This window comes from Phaseolus vulgaris, chromosome 1, assembly GCF_000499845.2.
Source record: "Phaseolus vulgaris cultivar G19833 chromosome 1, P. vulgaris v2.0, whole genome shotgun sequence".
In the NCBI taxonomy this organism is placed as follows: Eukaryota; Viridiplantae; Streptophyta; class Magnoliopsida; order Fabales; family Fabaceae; genus Phaseolus; species Phaseolus vulgaris.
The window spans coordinates 46,223,119-46,250,993 of NC_023759.2; the positions used below are offsets into that span (position 1 = coordinate 46,223,119).

General features: G+C 33.4%; 4 protein-coding genes across 7 annotated transcripts; 2 read left to right on the forward strand and 2 right to left on the reverse strand.

Moving 5' to 3' along the window:
- Positions 1-1,402: 1,402 nt before the first annotated feature.
- LOC137814714 (peptide chain release factor APG3, chloroplastic) lies at positions 1,403-8,242 on the forward strand. Its single transcript, XM_068617596.1, has 15 exons — positions 1,403-1,970; positions 2,052-2,108; positions 2,181-2,261; positions 2,351-2,408; positions 2,501-2,604; positions 3,138-3,189; positions 3,669-3,718; positions 3,933-3,998; positions 4,078-4,242; positions 4,604-4,676; positions 4,761-4,893; positions 5,195-5,252; positions 5,390-5,437; positions 5,797-5,880; positions 7,929-8,242. The coding sequence occupies exons 1-15, from the start codon at positions 1,692-1,694 to the stop codon at positions 7,998-8,000; spliced, it is 1,380 nt and encodes a 459-aa protein (XP_068473697.1). The 5' UTR covers positions 1,403-1,691; the 3' UTR covers positions 8,001-8,242.
- An 882-nt stretch (positions 8,243-9,124) lies between these two features.
- On the forward strand, positions 9,125-15,416 carry LOC137814715 (uncharacterized). Its single transcript, XM_068617597.1, has 15 exons — positions 9,125-9,808; positions 9,908-9,980; positions 10,089-10,110; positions 10,194-10,272; positions 10,403-10,435; positions 10,621-10,769; positions 10,954-11,110; positions 11,482-11,722; positions 11,884-12,125; positions 13,247-13,510; positions 13,609-13,719; positions 14,032-14,256; positions 14,342-14,545; positions 14,693-14,869; positions 14,947-15,416. Exons 1-15 carry the CDS (start codon positions 9,581-9,583, stop codon positions 15,148-15,150), a joined length of 2,409 nt encoding a protein of 802 aa, XP_068473698.1. The 5' UTR covers positions 9,125-9,580; the 3' UTR covers positions 15,151-15,416.
- Positions 15,417-16,948: 1,532 nt separating this feature from the next.
- LOC137814716 (large ribosomal subunit protein eL19x) lies at positions 16,949-27,852 on the reverse strand. 3 transcript variants are annotated; one of them, XM_068617601.1, is made up of 5 exons: positions 27,679-27,852; positions 27,174-27,296; positions 26,316-26,629; positions 17,281-17,336; positions 16,949-17,174 (listed from the first exon to the last, which is right to left on the reverse strand). In XM_068617601.1, exons 1-5 carry the CDS (start codon positions 27,788-27,790, stop codon positions 17,150-17,152), a joined length of 630 nt encoding a protein of 209 aa, XP_068473702.1. In that variant the 5' UTR covers positions 27,791-27,852; the 3' UTR covers positions 16,949-17,149. The 3 variants fall into 3 exon arrangements, with proteins under 3 accessions (XP_068473702.1, XP_068473700.1, XP_068473699.1); XM_068617599.1 differs by lacking the exons at positions 26,316-26,629; positions 27,174-27,296; positions 27,679-27,852 and adding exons at positions 17,464-17,777; positions 18,311-18,433; positions 18,817-19,025; XM_068617598.1 differs by lacking the exons at positions 16,949-17,174; positions 17,281-17,336 and adding exons at positions 25,816-26,035; positions 26,127-26,182.
- LOC137814718 (dihydroneopterin aldolase 1-like) lies at positions 21,242-22,645 on the reverse strand. Of its 2 annotated transcripts, none has more exons than XM_068617602.1 (3): positions 22,377-22,645; positions 21,799-22,000; positions 21,242-21,655 (listed from the first exon to the last, which is right to left on the reverse strand). In XM_068617602.1, the coding sequence occupies exons 2-3, from the start codon at positions 21,993-21,995 to the stop codon at positions 21,460-21,462; spliced, it is 393 nt and encodes a 130-aa protein (XP_068473703.1). In that variant the 5' UTR covers positions 21,996-22,000; positions 22,377-22,645; the 3' UTR covers positions 21,242-21,459. The 2 variants fall into 2 exon arrangements, with proteins under 2 accessions (XP_068473703.1, XP_068473704.1); XM_068617603.1 differs by having other exon boundaries at positions 21,799-21,995; positions 22,377-22,590.
- Positions 27,853-27,875: the final 23 nt, after the last annotated feature.

The following is a 27,875-nucleotide window of genomic DNA, read 5'->3' on the forward strand; positions in this document are numbered from 1 at the left end:
AATTTTGTTCAAAGTGGGTTTAGGCCTTTGACTCCTGAACCCTTGTTGAAGCAAGAAACCACTTATGTTTTTCAGTCTGCAAATAAAGTTTAGTTACTTCTCCTACCTCAATTAACTACTTTTTCTTCTAATAGCTTTAAAAAACAAAATACGAGTAACTCACTTGTTTACCTTAAACAGAGAAGAAAACACTAGACTAGGTAAACATAAAATGTAATAAAGATACAAGTGAACGATTAATACAAGAGTATCTACAATGAAACAACAAGCTCGGGTTTCTTTATTATTTTTAATAATGTTACGCACTTTTTTTATAATGTTATAATATCCTTTGCTTGCCAAGATTACTCAAAAACAATTTCTACAACAAAAGCTAATATTATTTATATTAGATTTATCTGTGCTTAAAAAATATTGTAAAAAAATATTTTATTTTTAAGTGATTGTTTTATAAACAAAATTAGCGTGTTTGTTTATAATTATAGAAATATTTTTTTTGGTTGTTTCTTCCTGCATCCCATTATTACTCTTCATTTACTTTTGAAATCTCAAAATTATCTTTTGTATTTTATTTTAAAATGCAGCTTCCATAGCAGTGTGTGAGTTGTAGGTGGAATTGTGGAGGTTGTGCAAAGGTTAAGTTCGATGAAAATACTGTGGAGCTACTAATGGTGTTGAGAAGGTAATGCAAAGTTATTTTCTAAAATAGACACTACAAAAGAGAAAAACCTCCTAAGGGTCATTTTCGTTATTTCATGTTGTTGATGGAATGCAGAAGGAAATCCTTTTTTTTTCCTTACAAGAAAGAGTAAACTAGAAAAAGATTAAGTTGTCATTGTGATATTTTTGTTATTTGCACACACATTTTGCTCACCCAAAATAACAAGACTGTTTCTTGACTATTTCTTCCTGCACCTCCATATCTTCTTCTGTCACCTCCATACCCAACATGAAAATACATTTTTATCCTTTTTTGTCACCCTATAAACTAGTTTTCAAATTATGTAATCCAGAACACATTTGAAAAATAACTTCTGGATTACATAATTCGGAAGCTAAATAAAATTTTCAGATTATATAATTCGAAAAGTAATCATGCATATGAAAAAAGGCTTTCAGATTACATAATTCAGAAGCTAATTATAAATTTGAAAAATGACTTCTGAATTACATAATTCGAAATATTATAGATGAATATTTTTAGAAATTCGAAAATTTATGGAGGTGAAAGAAGAAGGTATGGAAGTGCAGGAAGAAACAGTCATATAACAAATACTAAGCCCAATACATTTTAGGCCTGGGTGTTTCTTTATGCACGCACTCTCATAAGGGTTTGAAAGACCATAATGCCCCGTATCTTTCTGCATCCTATATCTTCGAGCTCTTGTAGATATGTGTTGGTGAATTTCTTTGAGAAGAGGAGCATATCCTATCACCTATTTTGGTTACAAGAAATAGCAACAAGAAATTTTGCAATTACTATAAATGTGGCCACACTCAGAGAACCTACAGTTTGAAAGTTATTTATTTTAAAATGATAATTTTAGATTGTAAGATTTAGAGCTCATTTTAAAAAAATATTTTTAAATTGTATAATAAAGATGTTTTATATAAAAAGTTACTTTTGAATTCAGATAAAGTAGAGATTTAATATTTATGGAGGGAAAAAAAAGTATGAGGTGTAAAACGAAATGGCCTTTAGGCGAAATAAATTGATTAGAGAGCCCAAACAAGAACCCAACAGAATCAGTGTCTCATCTCATCCAAACACTGATGCGAATAACCACTCTGCACTAATGTACGCTCCTTTCGCTTCTCTATCCAGTTACTCAGTGGCCATGAATAGCTTAACGGCGAGTTTCACAGCTCGAATATGCAACACGCGCCGCGACCTACTCCCTATGCGACGCCGTTCCTCATTCGGCCGCGTCGCCACCAAACTCGCACATCCAAGAATTGTTTGCATGGCGGTATGTCGCTGAAATAATTGAAATACCACAACTCGTTGAATCGACTATGTATTTTTTCTTCTTATTGGCGTTGAATTGCAGGAACCTTATCTGATAACGAAGTTGGAATCTGCCGAGAAAACCTGGAAAGAGTTATCGGTATGTATGCCACTACGCGCTGTTATGCTTCCATTTTCTGTGATGATTTTTGTCTCTAAGATGAAATTTCAGGTCAAGCTTGCTGATCCAGACGTTGTGTCTGATCCAAAGGAGTATCAGAAGTTAGCACAATCAGTGGCAGAGCTTGATGAGGTGCTACAATTTATATTACTACTTACTCATGTGCATGGAAATTAAACCTTCCTTATTGACTAAACTGTGTAATGTTAATTGTGGTGCAGGTTGTGTCCATCTATAGGAAATTTAAAGACTGTGAGAAGCATCTAGAAGAAGCCAAAGGTTTGCTGAACCTTTCCCTCTTGGTTTAGGTACTTGAAGTTGAAGGGTGAATGATATTGATTTTGTTTTCTTTTTGAACTATTGTTGGTTAGCTTTAGCGAAGGATGGAGGAAATGACGAGGATATGGTGGAAATGATATCTTTTGAAATCGACTTGTTGTCCAAGCAACTAGCTGAGCTTGAGGACAACCTTAAGGTTTGTTTTTAACATTGTAATTGCATTGCAAGCTGCAACTTTTTTTCTCAAGTCATATTCTGTCGTGCTTTTGACCTGTGTTTTAATCTCCAAAATCTGAATTACTAAATTCTAAGTCTGTTATATGTTCATTCATGAAATTTTCTTCTAGTTATGTATTGTCTTGGGGGATACAACGTTTTCACTTGAAAGTTTGTTTTTGTTTGCTTCTTCTAGTTCAATTCCAATGCAGTAACAATCATCAATTTAAAATGTTGAATCAGTTGAAATTTCAAAACAATGAGAGGAATTGTGACTTGCTTTCATCACTCCCATAATATGTACTCTCTTTTGTTACTGGGTATCGTGACTCATGAGTTTCCATTCCTTGATTTTCAAAACATTGCTAGGAATCTCCTTTTAATATTTCTCATTATTTGTAACCTCTTTTGCCATTGGTTACCTTGAGTTTTCAAGCCTCTCCTCCAACTTCTGTATTTCCCCCCAATTTTTTGTATTTTGGAACTTCTTAATTTTGTCCTACATAATGATAGGTGCTACTGCTTCCCAGTGATCCTCTAGATGCTAGAAACATTATGATTGAAGGTACATAATCTCTTTCTTTATATTCTTGTAGCTCAACGATTTTACTTTTTGGCTTAGTTGAGTGTTTCATGCATCATGGGAGTGACTTGTGCTGTGCTATATACAGGACATAAAAATAATTTATAATCTTTCTGACTAATGTTTGCATTTTAATAATAGGAAATGTAGAAAATATTATTAAGGAATTTATTAACTTGATAAAGGAGAGGCCGCATCATCATATGTGCATATATAACTGGATTAAGATTACAATTACTTGTGCTACTGTTTTTTAATTTTTCTATATAGGAGGAGTGTTGCTCGTTTATTTAATTTATATACATAATAGAGTGGCCTAATTTTTGGCTTCTCCCATCATCTACATTTAAGTTGCACTCCACAATTTTGGATAGTGGAGCTTAACATATCAATACATTGTTTTCTTCATTTACTTTTCTAGTTCTATAAAGGGGTTTTTTTATCTTCATTCACTTATGCAGTACGAGCAGGCACTGGTGGTGATGAGGCTGGAATATGGGCTGGTGATCTTGTAGGTACATGCTTACATTTGTCCTTTCCGAGTTTAATCCATGTGGAATGCTTAAAGTACTCACACATGTAACAAATGAGAAATCTTTTATTGGATAATTTCTGAATTGTTTAACTCTCTCTGCTACTCTTTTATTATTGCTGTTCAAATGAAGGAACCATTAATGTGAAGTTCAATTATAAGCATATTTTGATGCTGTTTTGTGTTGAATTAGGTCCGAATGTATGAAAGATATAGTGAAAGGAATTCTTGGAAGTATTCTCTCGTCTCAAGCTCTGCGGTATTCCTCATAAAGACTCTAACAGAAGCAGTTTCTCATTGCTTATGTAATTTGTATAATTTCTTTTGCCATCTTTTAGGCAGAAAAAGGAGGATTCAAAACTTATGTAATGGAGATAAAAGGCAATCGTGTTTACAGTAAATTGAAATATGAATCTGGTGTCCACCGAGTTCAACGTGTTCCTCTAACAGAAGCACAGGGCCGGGTACATACTTCTACTGCAACAGTGGCTATCATGCCAGAGGTGGAGTACATATTTATGGCTTTTAGCAATAAATTATTCATGATCCTAACATATAGGTTTGAAAGCAATCAAAACATTATTTAAAGTCTTCGCATTTGAACTATTTCTAATTTAACATTTTATTCCAAAAGTTACTACCGTATAACGGTCTATCTTAATCATACACGTATCTAGATTAAGTCTAAAGTGTGTGTGTATAGATATAGATATAGAGATAGATTTAGTATTGTCTGAATTTATTATCTATATTGTGGAAAACAGCTTTAATTTTTGGCAGTCTAATTCAGTAAGTATATGCATGCCTTCCCTTTTTTTAAGATTTAAAAACATCTAAATCTATTGACCTGAAATATTTACTTAGGTTGATGAAGTTGAAGTCGTAATTGACCCCAAAGACATTGAACTGACGACGGCACGTTCTGGGGGTGCCGGAGGTAAGTATCCATGACCATGACACCATTTTAGTCAAGTAATCAATCTTTCTATTCCTATGGAGCTCATGCAAAGATATGTTGCAGGTCAGAATGTTAACAAGGTTGAAACAGCCATCGATCTGGTCCATAAACCAACGGGAATCCGCATCTTTTGTACTGAAGAAAGAACACAACTTAAAAACAAGAATCGTGCTTTTCAGTTGCTCCGAGCAAAACTGTAAGCATCAACATTGTCATGTAGCTTTTCTGATTCTTGCCAGCTTCAGAAGTCTGGTTTTAGAATAGAGTCATGTTTATCTCTGAAATGTCTTCCACCTTTATTCCCCTTTTCCTCTTAAATACATGTTCACAAGATAAAATATCTCAATCTTTCTGTTCAATTATTCTTGAGGAACTAAAGGATATTATTATCGAAAAGCCAAACACTCTGAGTTCGTTAGTGTAATTTTTTCAAGTGTTCACTTTAACCTATTTGCTTTAGCATGTTACATGTAAAATGATACAATATCCTTTTACAGATATGAGATAAAGCTAAGGGAGCAGCAGGAGTCACTACGAAATCAAAGGAAATCACAGGTACGCTCCTTCTTGTGCAGGTGTTTGAAATACTAGTGAGATATTGATTGAATTAAATTTTATACGGTGTACTTGCTATACGGGTGAGCAAACTGTTACTGAGTTAATTTTTTTTGCCTTGCTATGTCCAATTACAGGTCGGTACAGGTGCACGAGCAGAAAAAATTCGGACATACAATTATAAGGTACTCTATGTTGTACACTCACTCATTAGTCTCTCCAATCCCCTTCCAAAATTTGATGAATTTCTATATAATGTTGATCATTTTTCCCGTTATAAATTATTAGTGGAACAAAGCTGGTACTTTTTGTTAGAAAAATAGAAGATACGTGACAAACGTGACATAATATATAATGTTATTTTTGAACATCTTTGATAATCATGTTCATTGAGTGAAGTGAATAAGATTCCGAGAACTATAATTATTCAGTTCTTGACAGAATAGAGGTCAAATATAGCTATATGTTGTTGAATTTTCATTTTGTCTTGATGAAACTAAGGTTGCTTAGTGCCAATTTTTGACACTTCAATTTTTCCTATCAGGACAACAGGGTTACTGACCACAGATTGAAGACAAACTATGAGCTCACCTCTTTTCTTGATGGTGACATAGAAGATGCTGTTCAGGTATATTACCTAACACATGGAATGGACTTTTTCTTGTGTTTCCCCTTGTCTTGGCTGTGTTAAAAATATGCTTAGAAAGTGGTGTATGTTAATATATGGGCACATGTGCACTTTGTTGGGGTGGCTTATACTTGTTTAGGTATTAAGGGAGATAAAAGTTTGTAATTTTTGACAGATTTCAACTAAAAGTAGAAATTGTATTCAAAAGAGTGACTGGGAGTATGTTATTAGTATTCCTCCTCTTGGTATGATTAGATGATGAAGATTTATATTAAGATAACAATGGTATGGTAAGCAAGGACTTGTAACAAGAAATTTTGTAGGGTTTCAGGGATCCCAAAATCATTGATACTCTTGGATTGGATTAGATAGAGTGGGGTGGATATGGCTGGATGCTGGTTGGTGTTGAACACCATTGATTCTCTGACCATAATTCACACAACATTAACCAAAAAATAACTTGTTTATATTTTAAAACACTGCAATGCAAGGGTGAACAATGGAAACTCTAGGAAAAAAAGGCAGGGACCTCACCCATGGGCTTGTAGTAATGGCTGACTAGGAGCATGAACAAGACCTAAGGTGTGGATAAGCACGGTCCTTAGGAACATCCGCGGTATGTCATGCAAGCCCCCAAGAGTACAACATGAACTTCTTGGGTGGTACCCATAAGCACAAAACTAGCAAGCAAGCTCATAAGAGGAAAGAACCTAGGATAGGAGAAGAGTGGAGAGTGAGTGAAGGTATGTTTTGGAGGAGAGGAGAAACACCTATTTATAAGAATTGAAGACTTGACCTATATGTTTACAAGGTCCCATAATCACCTAGGTTACAAAAGGAAAGGTGGAGAAAGTGGAGAACGATCCGATTAAAGAGGGTGAACATTATGGAAAGAATGGGAGCCAACATTTATCACGGAGGCCAAGGATCCCATAATCCAAGGCTCCAATGTTCACAAGGCCAACAAATAGGGAAATTTGGACAGGATTTAATTTAACATTTATATTAACCAAAGGCAAAAATTAAATAAATAAAGTAAGTGGTAAAAAGAACCTAGAACTCCTTATCACACAAGCGGGGTGACATTGACAGGATCTCAATTGAACTGTGCACAAAAAGAACAAATGAGGCCCGTAATTTCATGCGCGCGAGACCCTCCTCGTTTGCTACCAACTCAAAGGGTTAATCTAGGCAATGTTAGACTATATGCTTTTTGTAATACTCAGTTCATTCCACATATTGCAAAAGCAAGAGAAAGAAAGAAGAAAATCCTAGGTCTCATATAAAGATGTAATGTATCGAAGTTGGTATAACAAACTATATAAACTGAAACTTAACACACATGTAGTCAATATAACTTGTATGAATCAAAAACACTTAGTATGTGCTAGTGGTTAATCAATCACAATACACCCTCACAATTCTTGTTGTTATGGTTGTGTTGTGCTTACTAGATCATGTGCGTGCCTTATATTCATGAGTGCTATAAAGATTCTTATAAAATAAACTTTAACCTTAAAAAAAACAAGCTGGTGAGGTTTGTACCCAGTTATATATTTAACCTTAAAAACCAAACAGGCTTTAACAAATATATTAACCAAAGAGAAAAATAAAATAAATAAACAAACTGAGTGGTAAAAAATAGAGAGACCCAAAGAACGCAGACCTCTTTATCAACCGTACATAAAAAGCTCAAATGAGTCTCAACTTCATAACTCCACAACTTCATCTGTTGGAGACCCACCTTTTTTGTTACTCATTTCTCATTTTGGAAATATAAGGACTGTCTTGATATATAAACCATTTAAGGATATGTAATAGACAACGTGGACTACATGATTTTTGTAATACTTACAAATAGTAAAGACATAATTGACGAACCGTAAAGAAGAATAAACAGTAGATTGATCAAAAGATGCCCTTTTTTTATACATTAAAAGGATATGCTACGGTATGCACTTTGCCATTAATGAGTTAATATGATTTAATGAATAAATTTGCTTTGCATAATCAGGGCTCTGCTTTGTTTTAACACTTTCTTCTTGCAGTCTTGCGCTACAATGGAGCAAAAGGAACTTCTGGAAGAACTTGCTGAATCTGTAGGTGCTACGGCTCGCTGATATGCAGTAGATTTTGCCCAAGTTATTTGAAAGATTTTGCTGGAGTACTTTTCACAATGGAAGATCTGTCGTATGGTTGGTCTCCTGAATGTGTCCATCATCCTAAGTTGGAGATATGCGTGTCGAATTGATTCAATGTGTAGTGAATAGGGAACACTTTTACATGTAACATTTAATTATATAGGTTTTTAAGGACATTTAATCATATAGTTATGAGTAAAGATCTCTTTCATAATCTAAAATGGTGCAGTTAACTTATGCATTTTGTGTTGCCTACTCTCACATACAGTTGAAACTTGGAAGTAGCCAAAATATGCAAAAGTTGAAGCGGTCTTGTAAGGTTTCTGAGGGTTCCATTTCCGACCAAAAAATAAAATAAATAAAGTAGTATTAATTTCTGACCAGAGCTTCGTGTCTATCTAAGGGACACGACAGCTTGCTGACTAATCACTACTTGGAAATCATTAGTTTTTATTTTATTTTATTTCGAATAATGTCTTTTATTGTTAGTGAAAAATGAAGAACTTATTTTGCCATTCTCTTCTTACAAATTTTAATTGCTCCAGGACTTGGTGCTGTAAGTGTTCGTGAGCATTTGGATTAACCATAGGATATTTTATAATACAGCGTATTAAAGTTAAACGCATTGAAAGTTAAATTTAATTCTACTTTGTTGACGTTGTAATTTTTTTATATCATTGTTTAATTCTGATAAATTAAAACAATACTCTATTTACGGTAAATAGCAATGTAATAATAATCTGTAATAAAAAAAATAATGTCTGAAACTTTTTAGATGTTTGATTGGGATATCATGAATGGAGTCCGTAAAACTAACCTAGCATTAACTAATAATATCAAAACATTAAAAGGTAATATATGGAATTTTTACGATAAAAGTATGTTAATTTGGATCATTTAACCATAATTATAGAATATTCCCTTTGTTTTGTCTAAACTTTGAAGACATTCCAACATGAGATTTGTGTATGTCTGCTTTGGTAGAGAAAAAATAAATAAAAGAAACAAAAAACTAAAAAAAGTTTATTAAAAGAAATTAATGAAAAAATAATTTTATTCATTCATTATTATTATAATAAGAAGAAGAAATACACTTGTAATTTATTCTTGGTAAGATTACAAAAACACTTCTTTCTCTCTAGGATATCGCAATTGATTATGTGTTGTGCAACATAATCAAATTATATTTTTGCACACATCACTTACAAACTTCGTTCTTCTCTCATTTCCTTCAATCTCCTCTTTTCTATTCCTTTAGAATTTCACTGTTTTCTTTCCATGGTCCATTCTAGACACACGTTGGGATGAACATTATACTCTATCTAACCACTGCTCTTGGACTGGATTCCCAGTTACATAACCGCGAAGCATGTGGACCAGAACAAACAGGTCCAAGTGTAGATGAGGGAAGAGCTACACATGGCAACTCACCTCCGATTCTCTAAACTCTGAATAAGCAATTTCCATTTCCCAGGGAAGCAAATAGTCACGTACACGTTCCCAATATTACTCGCTACACTACTCTAGTTCATTCATTGTGAGTCCCCATAATCCTTTCTATGCTTCACCGTATCACCCATTCCTCTTCTCCCTCTCTTCTCCTCCTACCACGTCTTCTCTCACACCAACCCTTCCCCTCTTCAAATTTCAAATTCCCTTTCTCACTCTCCCCAAAACGTTTCACTCTCAACCTCATCTCCATGGCTTCATCTCATTCCCTCCACAACCACACTAACCGACTCGCTTCCCAACAGAGCCCTTACCTTCTCCAACACGCACACAACCCTGTAAGTTTTCTTCCTTCTCATCTCGTTTCTAACGCGATTGCTTCCTTTCCACTACTATTTTATTACAATTATTTTCTTATTTCCAATTCCCCGTTCAAGGTTGATTGGTATCCGTGGGGCGAAGAAGCCTTCGCCGAAGCGCGCAGGCGCGACGTGCCTATCTTCTTGTCAAGTAATTATCTCCCTTTGTGTATTCTGCTTCTCTTTTTGCCAATTTAGTTTGCGTAATTGACTGCGAAGTTGGCTGTTGTGGTGTTGTTGACGGCGATTCTGTTCGAAGTTGGTTACAGCACTTGTCACTGGTATGTATGTGTGTGTGACTCACGATTCTTATTCTTTATCTCAAGATTTAACGTTTTCGGAATCTGAAGTGTTTGTTTGTAAGGTGTCATGTTATGGAGGTCGAGTCTTTCGAAGACGCAGCGGTTGCCAAGCTGTTGAACGATTGGTTTGTTAGCATTAAGGTCATTTATTTTTTCCTTTTATTTTACTTTGAATTTTGGTTTCTAGAAAGTTTCTCTCTGTTTTTACTCTACTTTGCTTCTCAAGTTGTTATGTTTTGTTCTGTCTTACTTTAATGTGTTAATACTACAGGTGGATCGAGAGGAGCGACCAGATGTTGATAAGGTATAATATTGATACGTTAATTTTTCATTTAGTTTGTATATTTGGAAGCATGTCAGCTAAGTGTACCTACGAGGATATTGTCTCCAAAATGGTCTTTAAGAATTATCCAAAGTTCCTTTGGAATTTGAATTTGAGGGTTTCACGAGGTAACAGGGCGTACTAAAGGATTTTTTCTTCGTCTTTAGGTATACATGACGTATGTGCAGGCTTTGTATGGTGGAGGAGGTTGGCCCCTGAGTGTGTTTCTTTCACCCGACTTGAAGCCTTTAATGGGTGGAACTTACTTCCCCCCTGATGATAAGTATGGGCGACCTGGATTTAAGACTATACTTAGGTGAGAGATATTGCAAATGTTAACTTGAATTGTCAACCTGCTTGGGCACTTCTCTTGAGTTAATTTGAAGGATGGCATGGCATGTCAAATTGTTGAGTATAAAACTTCAGGTCAATTGTTGAAAATTTGTATTCTGGTTTTTGAGGTTCTTATTTGTATACTCTTCTGTTCCTGCTTTCTCCAGAAAGGTAAAACAGGCTTGGGATAGTAAGAGGGATATGCTGATTAAGAGTGGAGCATTTGCAATTGAACAGCTTTCTGAGGCAATGTCTATTAGTTCAACTTCTGATAAACTGCCTGATGGGGTTCCGGCTGATGCATTACGTCTGTGCTCAGAGCAGGTGAGGCTTTGAGCATATGCTTCTGTCTACCATTTCAATTTTACCAGGAAACCTTCCCCTCCACTTCTATGACACGTCTAAAGGGGAGAAAAGGAAAATGGGAAAAGAAAATAGAGTTTCCTTATACACAGTCTGTCTGTCCTCTGTGCTATTTCTGTACAAGAGAATGGAGAAATTATTAAAAACATAGCAATCTTGTTTCCTCGCTTACAAAGAATGAATTCTGAGTCTGATAGCAACCAGAATGGCAAGATTTTTATATTGTAACGACATAGATCAAATATATTATTCTCTTTTTGTTATAATGTGAGAATGATCTTATATCTGCATGCATTTGTTAAGTATCATCCAATCTATTATTTTCTTTGTAGCTCTCTGGGGGCTACGATTCAAAGTTTGGTGGGTTTGGATCTGCACCAAAGTTTCCTAGACCAGTTGAGATAAACTTGATGCTTTATCACTCCAAAAAGTTGGAGGAGACAGGAAAATTGGATGGAGCTAATGGAAGTCAGAAAATGGTTTTATTTAGCTTGCAATGCATGGCAAAAGGCGGGATTCACGATCATATTGGAGGGGGCTTTCACAGATACAGCGTGGATGAGTGCTGGCACGGTAAGTTTAACTTGGACTTTGAGTAAATATTTGACATGTATATATGAGCTATTTCTGTGCAATTTGATTTGGCCATTTTTAATTAGGATGTGCTGTTATATCCAATGGTCCTTGATTTGAAATCTTATGATTATATTGCTGAGCTGTTCATATCTTTGCAGTTCCACATTTTGAGAAGATGCTATATGATCAAGGACAGCTTGCTAATGTTTATCTAGATGCGTTTTCTATCACTAAAGATACCTTCTATTCATATATATCACGGGATATCCTTGATTATTTAAGAAGAGATATGATTGGTCCAGAGGGTGAAATCTTTTCAGCAGAGGATGCTGACAGTGCAGAGACCGAAGGAGCTGCAAGAAAAAAGGAAGGAGCCTTTTACATATGGGCAAGCAAAGAGGTATTTCATCCATGTCCTATTGGACTTTCCTAAATATATTTCTTTAGGAATAATTACATTAGGCTCCTGAAAAATACAAGTCCTCATTTTGGTACCCCAAAAATAAATTGGCTTTTCAAACTTTATATCTTTTAGTTGGGTCCATTTATGAACCATAATTGAATATTCAGAAAACTGATGGTATTAATCACTAATTAAATCCATCTCAAAGAGGATTGATAGACTGGAGAGGTCCAGAGCAATGTGCTCCTCAGAGAAGAATTTTTTTGTCCAATATCACGTCTAAGGAGTAATAATCATAACCAACTATCCTCTCACCACTCGCCCCTCACCCCTATATCCCCTTTCTATCTTGGAATCTATGCCATGCATAACTAGTTCTGCCAAATTGACAAACACTAAACTTTGGGGCCCAGTTTTTGCTTTCTCTCATAAACCTTCCAAATCATGGCACACTTTTGGTTCAAATCCAGCATCTGGCCTTTCAAAACCATTCAGAACTATCTGGGCTCGGCTGACATTAAATAACTTGACATGGCCTTCAAGTTGCTGACATGACACAATAAATATCAATTGAAATTTTTTAAGGATTCGATTTATCCAATTTATTTATCTTGTGTGAATTAATAAATGTATCTTTCAAGAGCACAGTGTGTTAATTATTAACTGATAGTTTGCTAAGGACATTCTAGCTACAGTATTTTCAAAGTTGATCAGGAAATATTTGCTTAAACTCGTGAGCTATGGTATTCCTTTAAATCTTGACATAATTTATATCTTTTTCTATTCATTGTTGGGTTCTCCGTGATATTTATTGCACAACTGTGAATATTATTTTTCATTGTTTTTTATTCTTGTAGATCTCTATATTGTACATCCAAATAAAAATAGAATATTTCTAGTTGAGAATAATTAGATATCTGATATTAAATAAAAACTGTGGTTTAAGCTTTTTACTAAACATCTCTCACATTTGGCAGGGTATCACAGTTTCCTGTTTCCTTCTGTAATTCTCGATTCTACCTACGGGGTCTTGACATCTTTTTATATAAGTGTTGCAATTAATGATTTATTGGTGTATTATTTTTGGGGTGACTTCCGACCTGGTTTGTTCTATCTAGGTCCAAGACATACTTGGAGAGCATGCTGCTCTTTTTGAGGAGCACTATTACATAAAGCAATCGGGTAACTGTGACCTCTCTGGAATGAGTGATCCTCACAATGAATTCAAAGAAAAGAATGTCCTGATCGAAAGAAAGGAACTTTCAGAACTGGCATCAAAATATGGCATGTCAGTTGAGACATATCAAGAAATTCTTGGAGAATGTAGGCGTAAGTTGTTTGAAGCAAGGTCAAGGCGTCCAAAGCCACATTTGGATGACAAGGTATTTCCCTTGAATATTCTTATTGATTTATTTAGGATTCACCTAAGATGATATATACTTCAACGTTTGTGTACTCTCAAGGGTTCTTATGCTCTTAGGTTATTGTATCTTGGAATGGATTGGCAGTCTCTTCTTTTGCTAGGGCTTCTAAGATTCTCAAGAGCGAAGCTGAAGGGACCAAATTCTACTTTCCTGTTGTTGGCACTGAAGTAAGTTTCCTTCGTACTACTAATATAGCATTGATGTGAATGGCTACCAATATTTAAAAAAGATGAGAAACACATCCTATTTAATATTATGATGTTTCTGGAAGATATCTGTAAGTTATCATACAGATATACATTTTTAAACTGTTGATCACAATTAATGCTTTGGATAATGAGTAGTTTCTGAGTTAGAGGACATTGACTGTTTAAGTTATGAAGGAATAGTGGGTAAAGTTGTTGGAGGAACACATGTAGTCAACTTGATTTTTTCCTTTGTTTTTAAATTTCTTCTCCTTTTGATTATGTATATTTCAGCCAAAGGAGTACATGAGGATTGCAGAAAAAGCAGCGTTTTTCATTAGAAAGGAACTTTATGATGTGGAGACTCGCAGGCTATACCATAGTTTCAGACGTTCTCCGTCTAAAGCTCCTGGTTTCTTGGATGATTATGCTTTTCTGATTTCAGGATTGCTGGATCTGTATGAGTTTGGTGGTGGAATTAGTTGGCTTCTATGGGCCATTGAATTGCAGGAAACCCAAGTAAATATGGATTTTCTGGACTCCATAGAAATTTTATTTCTTGTATGCAAGGCATTTAATTGCTAATGATATTAGTTGCTTGCAGGATTCTCTGTTTCTTGACAAGGCTGGAGGTGGATATTTCAATAATACAGGAGAAGATCCTTCAGTTCTCCTCCGCGTGAAGGAAGATCATGATGGGGCAGAACCCTCTGGAAACTCGGTTTCTGCTATAAATCTTATAAGATTGGCTTCCATGGTTTCTGGAAGTAAGGCCGAGAATTATAAGCGAAATGCAGAACATCTATTGGTGTGTAAACTCCTCGTCCTTTTCCTCCTAAAAGCTTTTTCTTCTCATATATGTGCCAACAATGGTGGGATGGGATTGTTTGAGGTCTGTTTCTAGATCACTGGGTCAGTTGCAACTGACTAGAATTCTCCTCAAATGGTAATGCAGGCAGTTTTTGAGAAAAGATTGAAAGATATGGCTATGGCAGTGCCTCTAATGTGTTGTGCAGCAGACATGTTGCGTGTACCTTCTCGGAAACAAGTGGTCGTGGTTGGTGGAAGAACGTCTGAGGAATTTGAAAACATGCTTACTGCAGCTCATGCGTTATATGACCCCAACAGAACAGTAAGCACAGTTACTCTTTATATCCTTACATCTCATTCTGATTTTCGTCAAAACATTAATGCTGGTGTTGATCGCAGGTTATACATATAGACCCCAGCAACAAAGAAGAGATGGAATTTTGGGAAGTAAATAACAGCAATGTCTCTCTGATGGCGAAAAATAACTATGCCGTCAACAAGGTTGTAGCTCTTGTTTGCCAAAACTTCACCTGTAGCCCCCCTTTGACTGATCGTTCTTCACTTGAAGCTTTGCTCTCCAAAAAACCTTCTTCGTTCACATAAGCTATTGGTTGTGATTTTAGTAGGATCGTCAGTGAAAGCTCCCCTCTTGGAAATCCCCGTTTTCATCTACATAAATAGTTGGTTCGGATTTCTGTGTAAAATAAAGGTAGGCAAAATTCTCCGTTGAGTTGAGTTCAGGGATTGATGCATGGATGCATCCCCTTTTCGTTTGCCTGTGTTCAGGGGCCACAATTTTTCCTCAAATTTGACAAAGAATGATGCAAGTTTGTATATGTGTGTACAATAAAGTCAAAATGTCACGGCTATATCTTTCCATAGATACAAAACTAAGTATTTTCAAGGACATCAATCTGGGGCGAAGAAGCCTAAATTTAAAAGAGGAAAGAGAAATTTGAAATTATCTAAATTTAAGTAAATAAATTATTTTTATAATTCTTAAAATTTCAATATTTTTAAAATAAATTATTTAAACAATATACTTAATCATAAAAGTTTTCAAATTTTCAAATTCTTTATAAGAATGAATTACTATTTAAACATTCTTCTTCTAAACATTGGTATATCACACAAAAAGATTTGTTATTTCTGGGAGGGCTTTTACTTGACACTAAAGGTAAGTCCTTAAAAAGAATGCTTAACAATCAATGTCTTTAAGAAAACATATTGTCGGGGAATACATGTGATATCTTCAATTGAGGTTATAGTAGATAGCAAAGCTTGTTTTGTTAGATTGGTTATTGTTTAAGTAAGTGATGGTGGAAATTATTAGAGGAAACAAAAATTGGTACATGTTTCTATTATTTGAAGATTTGGAAATCATGGTCGAGGAAGTCCAGGGAACCTTTCGCATACTTGGGGAACACTCTTTCTCATTTCCTTATATTTTTCCTTGTGTTTCATTCTCATATTTCCTACTTTGCTTAATAACTAAACTCTATCATAATCTTTGTATCTCCAAGTATAGAGTACAAAATTACTTTCAGGTAATTAAAGGGTTATGTAGAGGTTTCATAAATCATCCTCTCGATACTCTTGATATTAACAAAAAAAAATCATAAACAAAGTTAGATCTTTTTAAACAAAATATACATTATAACAAATTAATAGAAACAAAATCATTGTTCAAGTTGTGAATCCGTATTTTATATCACGCTACTTTACAAGTTAAAATTTAACATACAAATTTATATGTTAAATTTAAAAACTCAGAACACATTCAGACATGCATTCAAGTCAGCCTCACCGCAACCACTTTCACTATGCCAAAAAGAATCTCATTCAGATCACACAACCAAATTATAATTAAAAAAAAAAAAACTATTTACATGACTATTAAATAATATAATATTCAGAATTAGTTTGATACGGAATTTCTGAATGATGGTTGTTTACCATGATTTCACAATTTGCAACTTGTTTCTACAGGTGATAAGAACGGTTGTCCTTGAACAGTTTTGAACCCACAATAAACACAATTGACGACATTCTTCTTCAATTAACTACAGACTAATTCAAGAACTACAGTAAAATCAAAAGAAAAAGATAAATTAAAATCAAAATAAAGTTTGGGGACCATTCAAAACTATTTACAAAAAATAGCGTTTTGTTATAAAATTACCCTATTTTATTTACCTACTACGCTAGAAAAATCATTCAATATAACATTTTTTATCCACACTTCTTCTCTTCCCAAATAAAAGAAAAAATATTGACAAAGATCTTAGACTCATTTTTATGGCGTTCTTTTTTGCATCCAAATAATGTAAGATAATAGTGTAGATCTTGGTATAAGTACACTATAGCAGTTGCTTTGCGAGTAGGAGGATAACCCAAAAACTTCAAAAACTGACAAGACGGATAATCTTAATACCAAAAAGAGTAAAAACTGACAATATATGATTTAAGTATGCGGGATAAATAAAATGCTCTAGTACAAGCAAAACGTACAAAAATGTCTAAAACAAACAAAAACATACACCTCATAACTACTTTTGCAGACTAAAGATTTCCAGGAACCGTGACATATTCATGAAAATACTCACTTCTTGGATTTCTTTGGCGCTCTGCATATAAGATAGACTACAATTAGGCCAGAGTACATGAACAATAAAAAACTATATATATATATATATATATATATGAATAATAAGCCAAAACTGTAAAACTCACTGAGTAGATTGGGGTGCAGGGGCACTTGGTGCCGTGGATACCTTCTCAACAGGACCCTAAACATTTTACAAAGAAAAAAATGTCAGAATTTTCATTTCCAACTTCAGTGAACATGCTGATAGTGCATTAAATTCTTAATTTTAATAAAAAAACAAGAAAATATTCCAAGACACTGGGACTCACTTGGGCTAGGCGTTCCTCTCTCCGAGCAATTTTCCTTTCCCTGCTAGCCTTGTTCTTTGCACGCTTAGCCTCAAACTGATCAGATAATGTCTTTTCTCTTGCCTTCTCAGCCTTGGACTTGTGAATACTTTCCATCAACACTCTCTTGTTTTTGAAAACATTACCTTTCACCTTCATGTACATATCATGGTACATGTGTTTGTCAATTTTCTTTGATTCCCTGTACTTACGAAGCAAACGTCGTAGCACACGCATCCTTCTCATCCAAAGTATCTTGGTGGGAAGCCTTGCCTCCCTAGTACCCTTACGCTTACCTAATAGTATACAGAGAATGATTATAGTAAGCAACTGACACACTTCCTCTCCAAAAGACAAAAGAGTAATTAATTCATTCTATGCCACCCACTCAGCAATAATTAGCATAAAATAAGTATCCGACTTTCTCCCATAAACTATAAAGCAAATTCGTTACATTATTCCCTGAATTAATATGCAGCATAGAAAATATTGTCAGTTCAAGATGACCAAGTGTCAACAGGACCACAACCATACGTTTTACATAAAACAAGTCCAACACCCTAAAATTACATTTTGTATAGATAAACTTTTCAATAAACACTGGCAAAAAAAAAATTATGCTTCCATTTTAGTTAATGCACAAATTAAAATCATGTTTCAGAATAAAACTTAAAAGGATAAAGTTAATGCATAATTAATATCAGTTTCAGAGAAAAGTTTAATTCATTTTATCTCCTAGTCCTCTTCGACCAAATGTAGTTATTGAGAGGGTGAATTCAAACCCGTTTGTTATTTATCTTACATTAACCAAGTTATTGGGAATAAATACCATATCCGGAGTGACGACCCTTCCTCTTTGCCTCTTTCATCCTACGAGCACGTGATCGGGAGTGAATCTTGGTTGGCTTCCTGATGATAAACCCATCCTTTACCAACTTCCTAATGTTTTGCCCTGCAGAGTGAAATCTACCATGTTAAGTCAAAAAATATGTGCTCATATTGCAAAACATTTGATTCAGACTACACGATGACACAACTTAATGAGCTTTGAAATATCTTAGGAAATGCTCACACGTACAAAACTCCTTCACACTGCACATAAAACTCACTGTTCCACTTATGAATAGTTCAAATACCGATTACATAAAGATATACGAATGCAATCTAATATTAAAAGAAATCTAATATTGCAAAGAACAATAAACTTCGGATCCAATATAAGCTCTCTATTCTCAACACATAGATGAGAAAAATAATAATAAATAAAAACAATTATACTGATAAACGAGGCAAAGAGATATGATACTGATAAAGAAAAAGGGTGAGCATAGTTACGAGAATTGGCCATGGAGATTTCGTTGGACTCATTGGGGTCAAGCCAAACCTTTCCTCTTCCGCACTTCAGCACGCTGGCTGCAAGCCGCTTCTGCAATTTCAGCGAAACCATGCTTCCCCTTCTCTGACGCTGCAACGGGGACAAAGAAACCCTAGTTTCGTTCTTCTTCACTGTATATATAAATACATATATAAAGCCCAAAATTTCAAGATTAAGCTGGGCCTTATCAGACCTAGACCATTTATTGTTTGTGGACTGTCATCTGGGCCTAGAACTTTAGTCAGTTTAGTCTTGGGTGGAATGCATCTTATTGGGTGTTTCTTTCTGCACCCCTATATTTTTCTTCCTCTGTCCCTACGTTCTTTAAAGTACTCAAATTTTCTTTAACAAAAAGATGTTTCATAAGCAAAAGTGATTTCAATAGAAAATCTGGAAGAAAAAAAATCATTTTAAAACATATTATTTTGACTTCTGAAATAGTAAAATCATAATCTTTATAATGTATTTCGAAAAGTATATTCCAGAAATATTTAAAAATAATAATTTGGAAGTCATGAGTAAAATAGTCCTTTTAAAAAATATGGAGTACAGAGATAATATTGTTATATCGTTATGGTGCAGGAAAAAACACCCTATATTATTTTATACTTGTACGTAATATTTATCAGTTCTATCTATGATCTGAATTTTTATAATTTATAGTAAACTTTCAAGACCAGTAACACCATATTTTTCAAAGATAAATTTTGGTATAGTCTTACGAATATATGTTCTTTTTTATTGTGGGTTGAATTTATTGAAGATCACCCTTTTTTAAAATTTTATCTAATGACCATCTCTTAAGAGTGTTAAAAAAATTAATCGAAAAAAAAATCTTATAACTAAAAAAAATTAAAAAATAATTTACATATATTAAATTAAAAAATTCGATCATATATTAATATATTATTTAATAAAATATCTTACGATGACAGAAGTTGATAAATAGAAATTACTATTTCCGTAACTTTTCGAATAAAATGAAATTCATAATAGGTAACAATAGGAATTTCTGATCGGCGGTTGCTGACCCATCGATGATGACTACTAAAACGCTAGAAACATTGGTTCTAAATTGTTCTAAATGAGTTTCAAATTAGAAAAAAACTTTTAAATTATTTAAATTATTTTTCTTTATTTTTTAAATATAGTGATTTAGTTTATTTATTTTTAATTTTTTAATTGAGTATTTTTAACCATCGGCAAATAGAAAACACTCGATATAACATTGATCAAATCCTTCTAGTTTAAAAGAACATTAACCAAAATAATTTTGACCTCCAATACGTAAATAATTTCAACATACAGGAAAAGTCATAACAACGTTACCTAAAACATTTTAAGTTACATAAATTAAAAGTTAATCTTATTAGTACTAACAAAAAAGGTTGACTCCAATAAAGTAAAATATTAATAAAAAAATCTTATAAAAATTATTTAAGAAATAATCATAATTTAAGTCTTAGTTAAGATTGGCCATAACACAAAATTAACAAAAAAAATAATACCAGACTTCAAAAGGACTTTAAATATAGAAACTTCAACCTACATCACTCAAAAGAATTATATTACACTCATCTCAAAAAAATCACAACCAACTACAGTCAAAAGGACAATATTTCAACAAAACCAAAGAATATAAAAAAAAAACAAAAAAATTCAATTTTCTACCTTCCAAATAAAATGTAAAATTCTTTAATTTTAAATGTTGTAATTACTCTTATGAGTTCCTAAAATTTTAATTTCTTCTAAAAAATAATTTTTAATTCCTTTTAAAAAAAATTACAGAAATTTTAAATTTTTAGTAACAATAAACCTCTAAAGTTTCCAAACACCCTATTAATGTATAGATGATTTCAGATTTAATTCCTATCTCAATTGTATATTTTTAAATTACTATAGACAATTTCATCAACTAAAAAACAATTTTCAGAGCTGTATAGATTTTATGCCATGAATTCATCACAGTTGGAAACAGAATAAACAAGTTGGTAATAAGTTCAAAACACTTAAATATTTAAAATAGATAGGCCATACCTACGAGAGATTATGAATTTATCTTTTCAAAATCTAATACGAAATCTAGCTATTATTAAATCCAGTTAATATTAGAGAAAAGTGGTTAACTGTCCAATAAAAGAAAGGGCTACAATACAAAACAACTACGAAATTAATACGTAGACCTTCTTTGAGGCGTAAACAAGAAATATTTCAGGTATGGGTCCAAAGTCATAAAACCATGCAACGAAGCATTTTGGAAATTCTTAATAAAATTTCTCTCTTGAACCATAAAAATCACGAGTGTTGGTTTAGCTAGATATTGTGTCAGACATCAGATAATCTTGATACTTATAGTGTAGGAAATTAAATGATCTTGAGAAGGTATTGGGATAATATAGGCAACTCAATAACTCTTACTGAAATTTCTTTCTGTTTTGGACCTAACTTTTTAACTCCTAATTTTATCAGCAAGAATGACGGATAACAGAGAAAAGACTAATGGCGGGATAGAAGGGAAAGAGTTACATTACTTTAGCATCAAATGGAACTTGAAGATATAAAAACTCTGCAGCAACCAAAACAACAAATATGAAAGTTTAGCCTTACAAATCGCTTCTCCGTCTATGAATCTCAACGCCTAAGTAATCAACTGGACCTCGAACTGCCACATGAGGCTTTCCAACCTTCACTCGAACAGCAAAAATTTCTTTATGATTTGTCAGTGTAGTTATTGCAATTTTTTGGGCCACTGATTCCAGAAGGTTCTGAGGTGACCCTTCAAGAACTTCCTTGGCTATGCTGCATCACCAATTATTGACATGTTAATAAGATTACAGCTACTAAATTTGCACATTCACCAGTATGAAAGAGTGCCACTAGAAGTTTATGCAATCAAACAATGAAAGCAAAACAAAGATGTTCTAAATTTGTTGGTCGCTCACTCATATATCTCTGTATAACTAACTGTATCTGATAAGTGATCAGTTTTGCCAGCAGGTGTGAGATCCATCCAAGCATCTATATCTACAACGAACTTCTGACCCAGACTCCTTTCTTCTAGCCTTGCTCCATGAAAACCATAGAATGACAATCCCCTCAGCACGAGTTTGTCTCCCCATGTCAGTGCATCAGATTCCATCTTTGCTAAAATAATCGGCAAATAGAAATATAAAGGCGTATTTGATTTCAAAAATAAAATAAAATATAAAGTGTTCTTTGCTAAACTATTTCATACTAAACAACTAGTGAACCATGTATGTCAAGGCAATAGTAAACCAGAGCAGTAGTAAATCAAGCAAGCAACAAAATTAAAGTATAAAACATGCACATTGAACCTTTTCAAACTCGCGAGGCACTCGCTGACTCGTCCGAGTTCACATTTCCGCCCACCCTAACCGAATTAACTCGGTAGTAAACTCGGTTTTTGAGTAAACTCGCGAGTCTGCTCCGAGTTGGCGAGATTTTCGTCTTAACACAAAACGGTCGTTCTGAAGTGGAAAATGAAATGAAATAAACTCACCTGTTTAGGGTTCGCGTTTCGTTTTTGTGTTGCTGCGTCTTCTCTGAACGAGTGCGGAGATCGTGCGGTGGTCGCGATCGTGTGGAGGAGGTCGCGATTCGACGGTGGTCGCGGGGTGCGGGTCGACGGTGGTGCCGTTTTGTTTGTTATGTTAGAGATGGGTGGTGTTGTTTTGGTTGTTGATGGTGCTCTTTTCAGTGTGCATTGAAGACTATGGTGTGATTTAGGGAATTAGGGTTGCTTTTTTTTTAATTGGGTTGCATTAAATTGTGTTTTTTAATTGGGTTGCTTTTTTATTTAATTGGGAGAAACTTGGTGCAGAATTTTTTTTATTTGGAGTACTCTATCTTTTTTAATTGGGAGAAACTTTGGGTACATTTTCTTTATTTTCTATTTTCTTAGTTGGGGAAAAATTGTTGCAAAATTTATTTCATTTTTGGTATAAATTGGATTTGAAGCGGCATATTGTGCGTTTATTTTTATTCAGTACTAAATATAGTTATTTATTTATTTTTTTAACTACTTTAAATAATTATACTATTAAAAAAACGTATATGAAGTAAATATTTATGAATCTAAAGTTAAGTCTACGAACTTCCATGAATATACAAGTATACATAAATTAAAACATACCAAACGCAAGTATACATATAGTTTTAATTGTAATAACTAAAATCAAAGTCCATTAAGATAACATTGACTAGAAAAAATGACTAATTGGTAGTTACATTATTTTGCATTAGGATGAGTTGTGATTTCAAGTTACAAGTTTTAAGGAAATAGAGGAAACAATTTATACATTTCATACTGTCTTGTTTTTTTGTTTTAAAATTATACATTTTATCTTGTAGTTAGTTGTGATTATCACAACATAAAATTCGTTTGAAGCAACATAACTAAAGATTTAAACTGCCTCAAAAACACTTTTACTCTTTATGTTAAAAAAGATAATTATAAATGATTTGACATTTACATTTAAGCTAAATTAGTAAGAAAACTAACAATTGTGTTAAAAAAAAAACAAGTCTTAAATCGGTTTAGGATTATATCCATGAAAAATATAAAAAAATTATGATATTTAGAAAATAGCATCTCTTAACTAATATAAAGATACAAGAGCATGACATCTCTTAATAAAAGAGAGTTTTCAAGATTATTGCATAATATAACAACATCAATCACTGGTATAGGTTCTATGCAAGACATCAATCACTTCCTAATTTATTTTTTTCCATTGCGATATTAAAGAACATTTATAATAAATTACAGTTTTGTATAGTATGTAATTTGAGTTAGTACCATTCACAAAACAACAAACAATAAAACAAATTTTGGATCCACTTGTTTTACCAATACATACTCAACATGCCACCAGTAATGAGTGAAAATAATGTAAATCCTACAATAGATACACATTTGAGTATATTTATTTAATGTGAAAGACTTACCTCTCATAAATTCTTTCAAATAGTATGATAAAATTTCATCACCATAATAAATTTCATTTAAAAGTATTAAAAAGCGTTTAGTTTCTTATGATTGATTTTTTTAATAGAAAAAAATTGTTCATCAAATTAGTTGTAGAAGCACCATAACAAAACAATGTTGTTGAATGCAAACACCAATGTTACTCATACACTTATTTTTAATCTTGTTTCTTTGTTTATGATCATATGTTATCAAATACAATCACTCGGTCCATTTAATCAATAGAACTAACTAAATTTTTGCTTTCTTGGTTATTTTTCATGACAACTTATCCAAGTTGAACATGAAAAATATATAGATTTCAATTTATGGAGTGTTATTAGATAAAAATCTAATACCATGAGAATTTTTTCAGTTATAACTACAATGGTTTGTTTATCAATCATAAAATTTTTGCTTTATAATTATAATCTCATAATAATTTTTGTTGTCTGGATTAAATAAATAAATAAGTATTTCGATTATAATTTTTTTATTATTTATATTGTTATATTGATTTATTATATTTATAAAAAAAATTCAAGAATACAAATAAAAGACATAATTATTATGTCGTATTTTTTAATGGGAAAAATTAAAATAAAATCATAGGGTAATCCATTATATTCACACATAATGGTGACTTGTTACACTGGATTTTTGTATATTTCTTTTATCTGAAGAAAAATAAAGAATGTAGGAAACAAACTCACCCTATCATTTTTTTTTACCTTTTTGCATTTTCTCATTTTCCATTTTCTATAAAACAGAAGAGAGACGCCTTAAATGAAAGAGTCTCTTATTAATGTACTATTGTTCTTTTTAGTGCATCACTATTTTTTATATGATTTATTGCAAAGTTTATCAACCGGAAAACACTCATTCTTTTCATAGAAGCGAACGTATACCTTATTAACAATATATATAAAATAGTGATTCACTATAACTTTTTAAATTATAAACCATGTTGTTCAACATAAGTATCACTTAAATTATTTAATTTAAAAAAGTTATAACATTATTAATCAAAATCATCTAATTTTAGGAGTGGAATATACACAATCTATTTAAAGTACATGAATATAAATATTTGGATAGACAACAATGATAATTTAGAGGCACGATGATACTTTAACATGCAACAAATTTATAGTAGTTAACACTTACTATTTCACTTTTTTTTTTATATCATAAAATTTTTTTTATTTAACAATCACATTGTTGGTAAAAACTAAGTTCTGAATCTAGTTGTGTTTGGCTGTGAAAAGTTGATTTGAAAGTGTGGTTGGGAGTGATAGAGCAGTAATCTCTTCGCATAAAAAGAAAAGTTTGTCCAAACGAGGAATAACTCTTTTCACTGCACAACGAAATCTCGTGCACCAAACCATTTCTCTAAAAGGGAGGTCCAGGTTCTTTTTCCTCTCTCAATCCCTTTCGTGTTAACATTCAGGTTCTTTTTCCTCTCTCAATCCCTTTCGTGTTAACATTCACAAAAGCACGTAACGCCCATGAATTTTTGTTCTTCTATAGTGGGAAATATCAATTGCATATCTGCTACGGGCTTTTTTGAATATGAAACGGAGCATGTGGGTACATGGTAATGACCTCATAGGTGTTAAAAACTTACTAAAAAGGTGTTTCATTATCCTTTGTCTTTATTTGAGCAGTTTAGGAGTGTGAATGCAGGGCTGACATTTCGCCGAATTTTTCTAAGGACCTACAAAACTTTTTATAAGAAAATAAAAAAGATGGAAAGCCTTTGATTAGGCCAAGGAATTTTCCCAATTATTTGATTTACCTTTCTACTAATAACTAAAAATATTCTAAAATCAATGAACATGACATTTTTCCCACACTTATGCTTCCAAATAAAGAAAGAAATTGATAATTCGTAGACTAATAATGTGACGAGACAGTAGTATAGACCTAGGCATATACTTAGTTGATAGGATGAGCAGAAGGATAACAAGAATTTCGACAACTACGTGAATCTTAATACCAAAACAGTAAACTCCGACAAATTATATAATTTAAGTTATGCGAGACAAGAAGTTAATCGTACAAGCAAAACTTTCAAAAAAATGTCTAAAACAAACAAAAGGATATTTGTCATAACTACTTTTGCAGACGAAAGATTGTGGCAGGCGCCACCAAATATTCATTGTAATTACTTCTTCGATTTCTTTGGCGGTCTGCATAAAAGTTTTACAAGAATTAGGAAACAGTTAATGAAGAATCAAAAACTATATATATGGAATAATAAGCCAAAACAGTAAGACTCACTGAGCAGATTGGGGTGCAGGGGCACTGGGTGTAGTAGATACCTTCTCAACAGGACCCTAAACATTTAACAAGATTTTTGTCAGAATCTTCATTTCCAACTTTAGTGAATATGCTTGTAGTGCATTACATCCCCAGTTTTAATAAAAAACACAAGAAAATATAGTTATATTCCAGGACACTGGGACTCACTTGGGCTAGGCGTTCCTCCCTCCGAGCAATTTTCCTTTCCCTGCTAGCCTTGTTCTTTGCTCGCTTAGCCTCAAACTGATCAGACAATGTCTTTTCTCTTGCCTTCTCAGCCTTAGATTTGTGAATACTCTCCATCAACACCCTCTTGTTTTTGAAAACATTACCTTTCACCTTCATGTACATATCATGGTACATGTGTTTGTCAATTTTCTTCGACTCCCTGTACTTCCGAAGCAACCGTCTGAGCACACGCATCCTTCTCATCCAAAGTATCTTGGTGGGAAGCCTTGCCTCCCTCGTACCCTTACGCTTACCTATTAGTTTTCAGGTAAACATTATAGTGAGGAACTGACACACTTCCACCCTCCCGCCAATCCAAAGGATAAACGAGTAATTAATTCATTCTATGTCACCCACCCAGCAATAATTAACATAAAATAAGTATCTGACTTTCTCCCATAAACTATTAAGCAAATTCGTTACATTATTCCCTGAATTAATAAGCAGCTTAAAAAAATCTTGTCAGTTCGAGATGTCAAGTGACAACAAGACCATAACCATACATTCTACATGCAATAAGAACAACAGCCTTACATTTCATTTTGTTTAGATAAGCTTTTCAACAAACACTATAAAAAAAATTCACATACAAGTTAAAATTAGTTAATACATAAATTAAAATCATCTTTCGGAAAAAAGACTAGTATGGATTAGTTCTTGCATAAACTTATTTTAACTTCAGAGAAAAGTTTAATCCATTTTATCTTCTGGTTTTCTTCTATATATAGTTATTGAGAAGGTGGATTCATACTCTTTCGTTATTTATTTTACATTAACCACATTTTTGGGAATAATTACCATATCCGGAGTGACGTCCCTTTCTCTTTGCCTCCTTCATCCTACGAGCACGTGATCGGGAGTGAATCTTGGTTGGCTTCCTAATGATAAACCCATCCTTTACCAACTTCCTGATGTTTTGCCCTGCAAAGTGAAACCTACCATGTTAAGTAAAAATTTCGTGTTCATATTACAAAACATTTGATTCAGAGTACACGATGAAACAACTTGAGGAGCTTAGAAATATCCTAGCAAATGCTAACACGTACAATACCCTTCACACTGCACGTAGCATCAATGATCCACCTAAGACTAGTTCAAATACCGATTACATAAAGATATACGAATGCAATCTAATATTAAAAGAAATATAATATTACAAACAACAATAAACTTCGGATCCAATACAAGTCCTCAATTCTCAACACATCAATAAGAAAGCAAAATGATAAATAAAAACAATTATACTGATAAATGAGGCAAAAGAGATATGATACTGATAAAGAAAAGGGATAAGCGGAGGTACGAGAATTGGCCATGGAGATTTCGTTTCCTTCATTTGGGTCAAGCCAAACCTTTCCTCTTCCACACTTGAGAACGCTGGCTGCAAGCCGCTTCTGCAGTTTCAGCGAAACCATGTTTCCCCTTCTCAAATGCTGCAACGGGGAGAAACAAACCCTAGTGTTGGAGTTATTGTGTGGTATATATACTTATATCAAGCCC

Excerpts from the sequence above, each read along its gene's own strand:
- LOC137814714 (XM_068617596.1), top strand. The coding sequence starts at position 1,692 with ATGGCCTTTAGGCGAAATAAATTGATTAGAGAGCCCAAACAAGAACCC. Across the intron at positions 2,409-2,500 it reads GCATCTAGAAGAAGCCAAAG|CTTTAGCGAAGGATGGAGGA; the intron begins GTTTGCTGAACC and ends ATTGTTGGTTAG. Across the intron at positions 5,881-7,928 it reads ACATAGAAGATGCTGTTCAG|TCTTGCGCTACAATGGAGCA; the intron begins GTATATTACCTA and ends TTCTTCTTGCAG.
- LOC137814715 (XM_068617597.1), top strand. The coding sequence starts at position 9,581 with ATGCTTCACCGTATCACCCATTCCTCTTCTCCCTCTCTTCTCCTCCTA. Across the intron at positions 11,723-11,883 it reads CGTGGATGAGTGCTGGCACG|TTCCACATTTTGAGAAGATG; the intron begins GTAAGTTTAACT and ends ATATCTTTGCAG. Across the intron at positions 14,870-14,946 it reads TATATGACCCCAACAGAACA|GTTATACATATAGACCCCAG; the intron begins GTAAGCACAGTT and ends TGTTGATCGCAG.
- LOC137814718 (XM_068617602.1), bottom strand. The coding sequence starts at position 21,995 with ATGGAATCTGATGCACTGACATGGGGAGACAAACTCGTGCTGAGGGGA. Across the intron at positions 21,656-21,798 it reads AGTTATACAGAGATATATGA|CATAGCCAAGGAAGTTCTTG; the intron begins GTGAGCGACCAA and ends TTGGTGATGCAG.
- LOC137814716 (XM_068617601.1), bottom strand. The coding sequence starts at position 27,790 with ATGGTTTCGCTGAAACTGCAGAAGCGGCTTGCAGCCAGCGTTCTCAAG. Across the intron at positions 26,630-27,173 it reads GGGACGTCACTCCGGATATG|GTAAGCGTAAGGGTACGAGG; the intron begins GTAATTATTCCC and ends GAAAACTAATAG. Across the intron at positions 17,175-17,280 it reads CCTGCACCCCAATCTACTCA|AGCGCCAAAGAAATCCAAGA; the intron begins GTGAGTTTTACA and ends TCTTATATGCAG.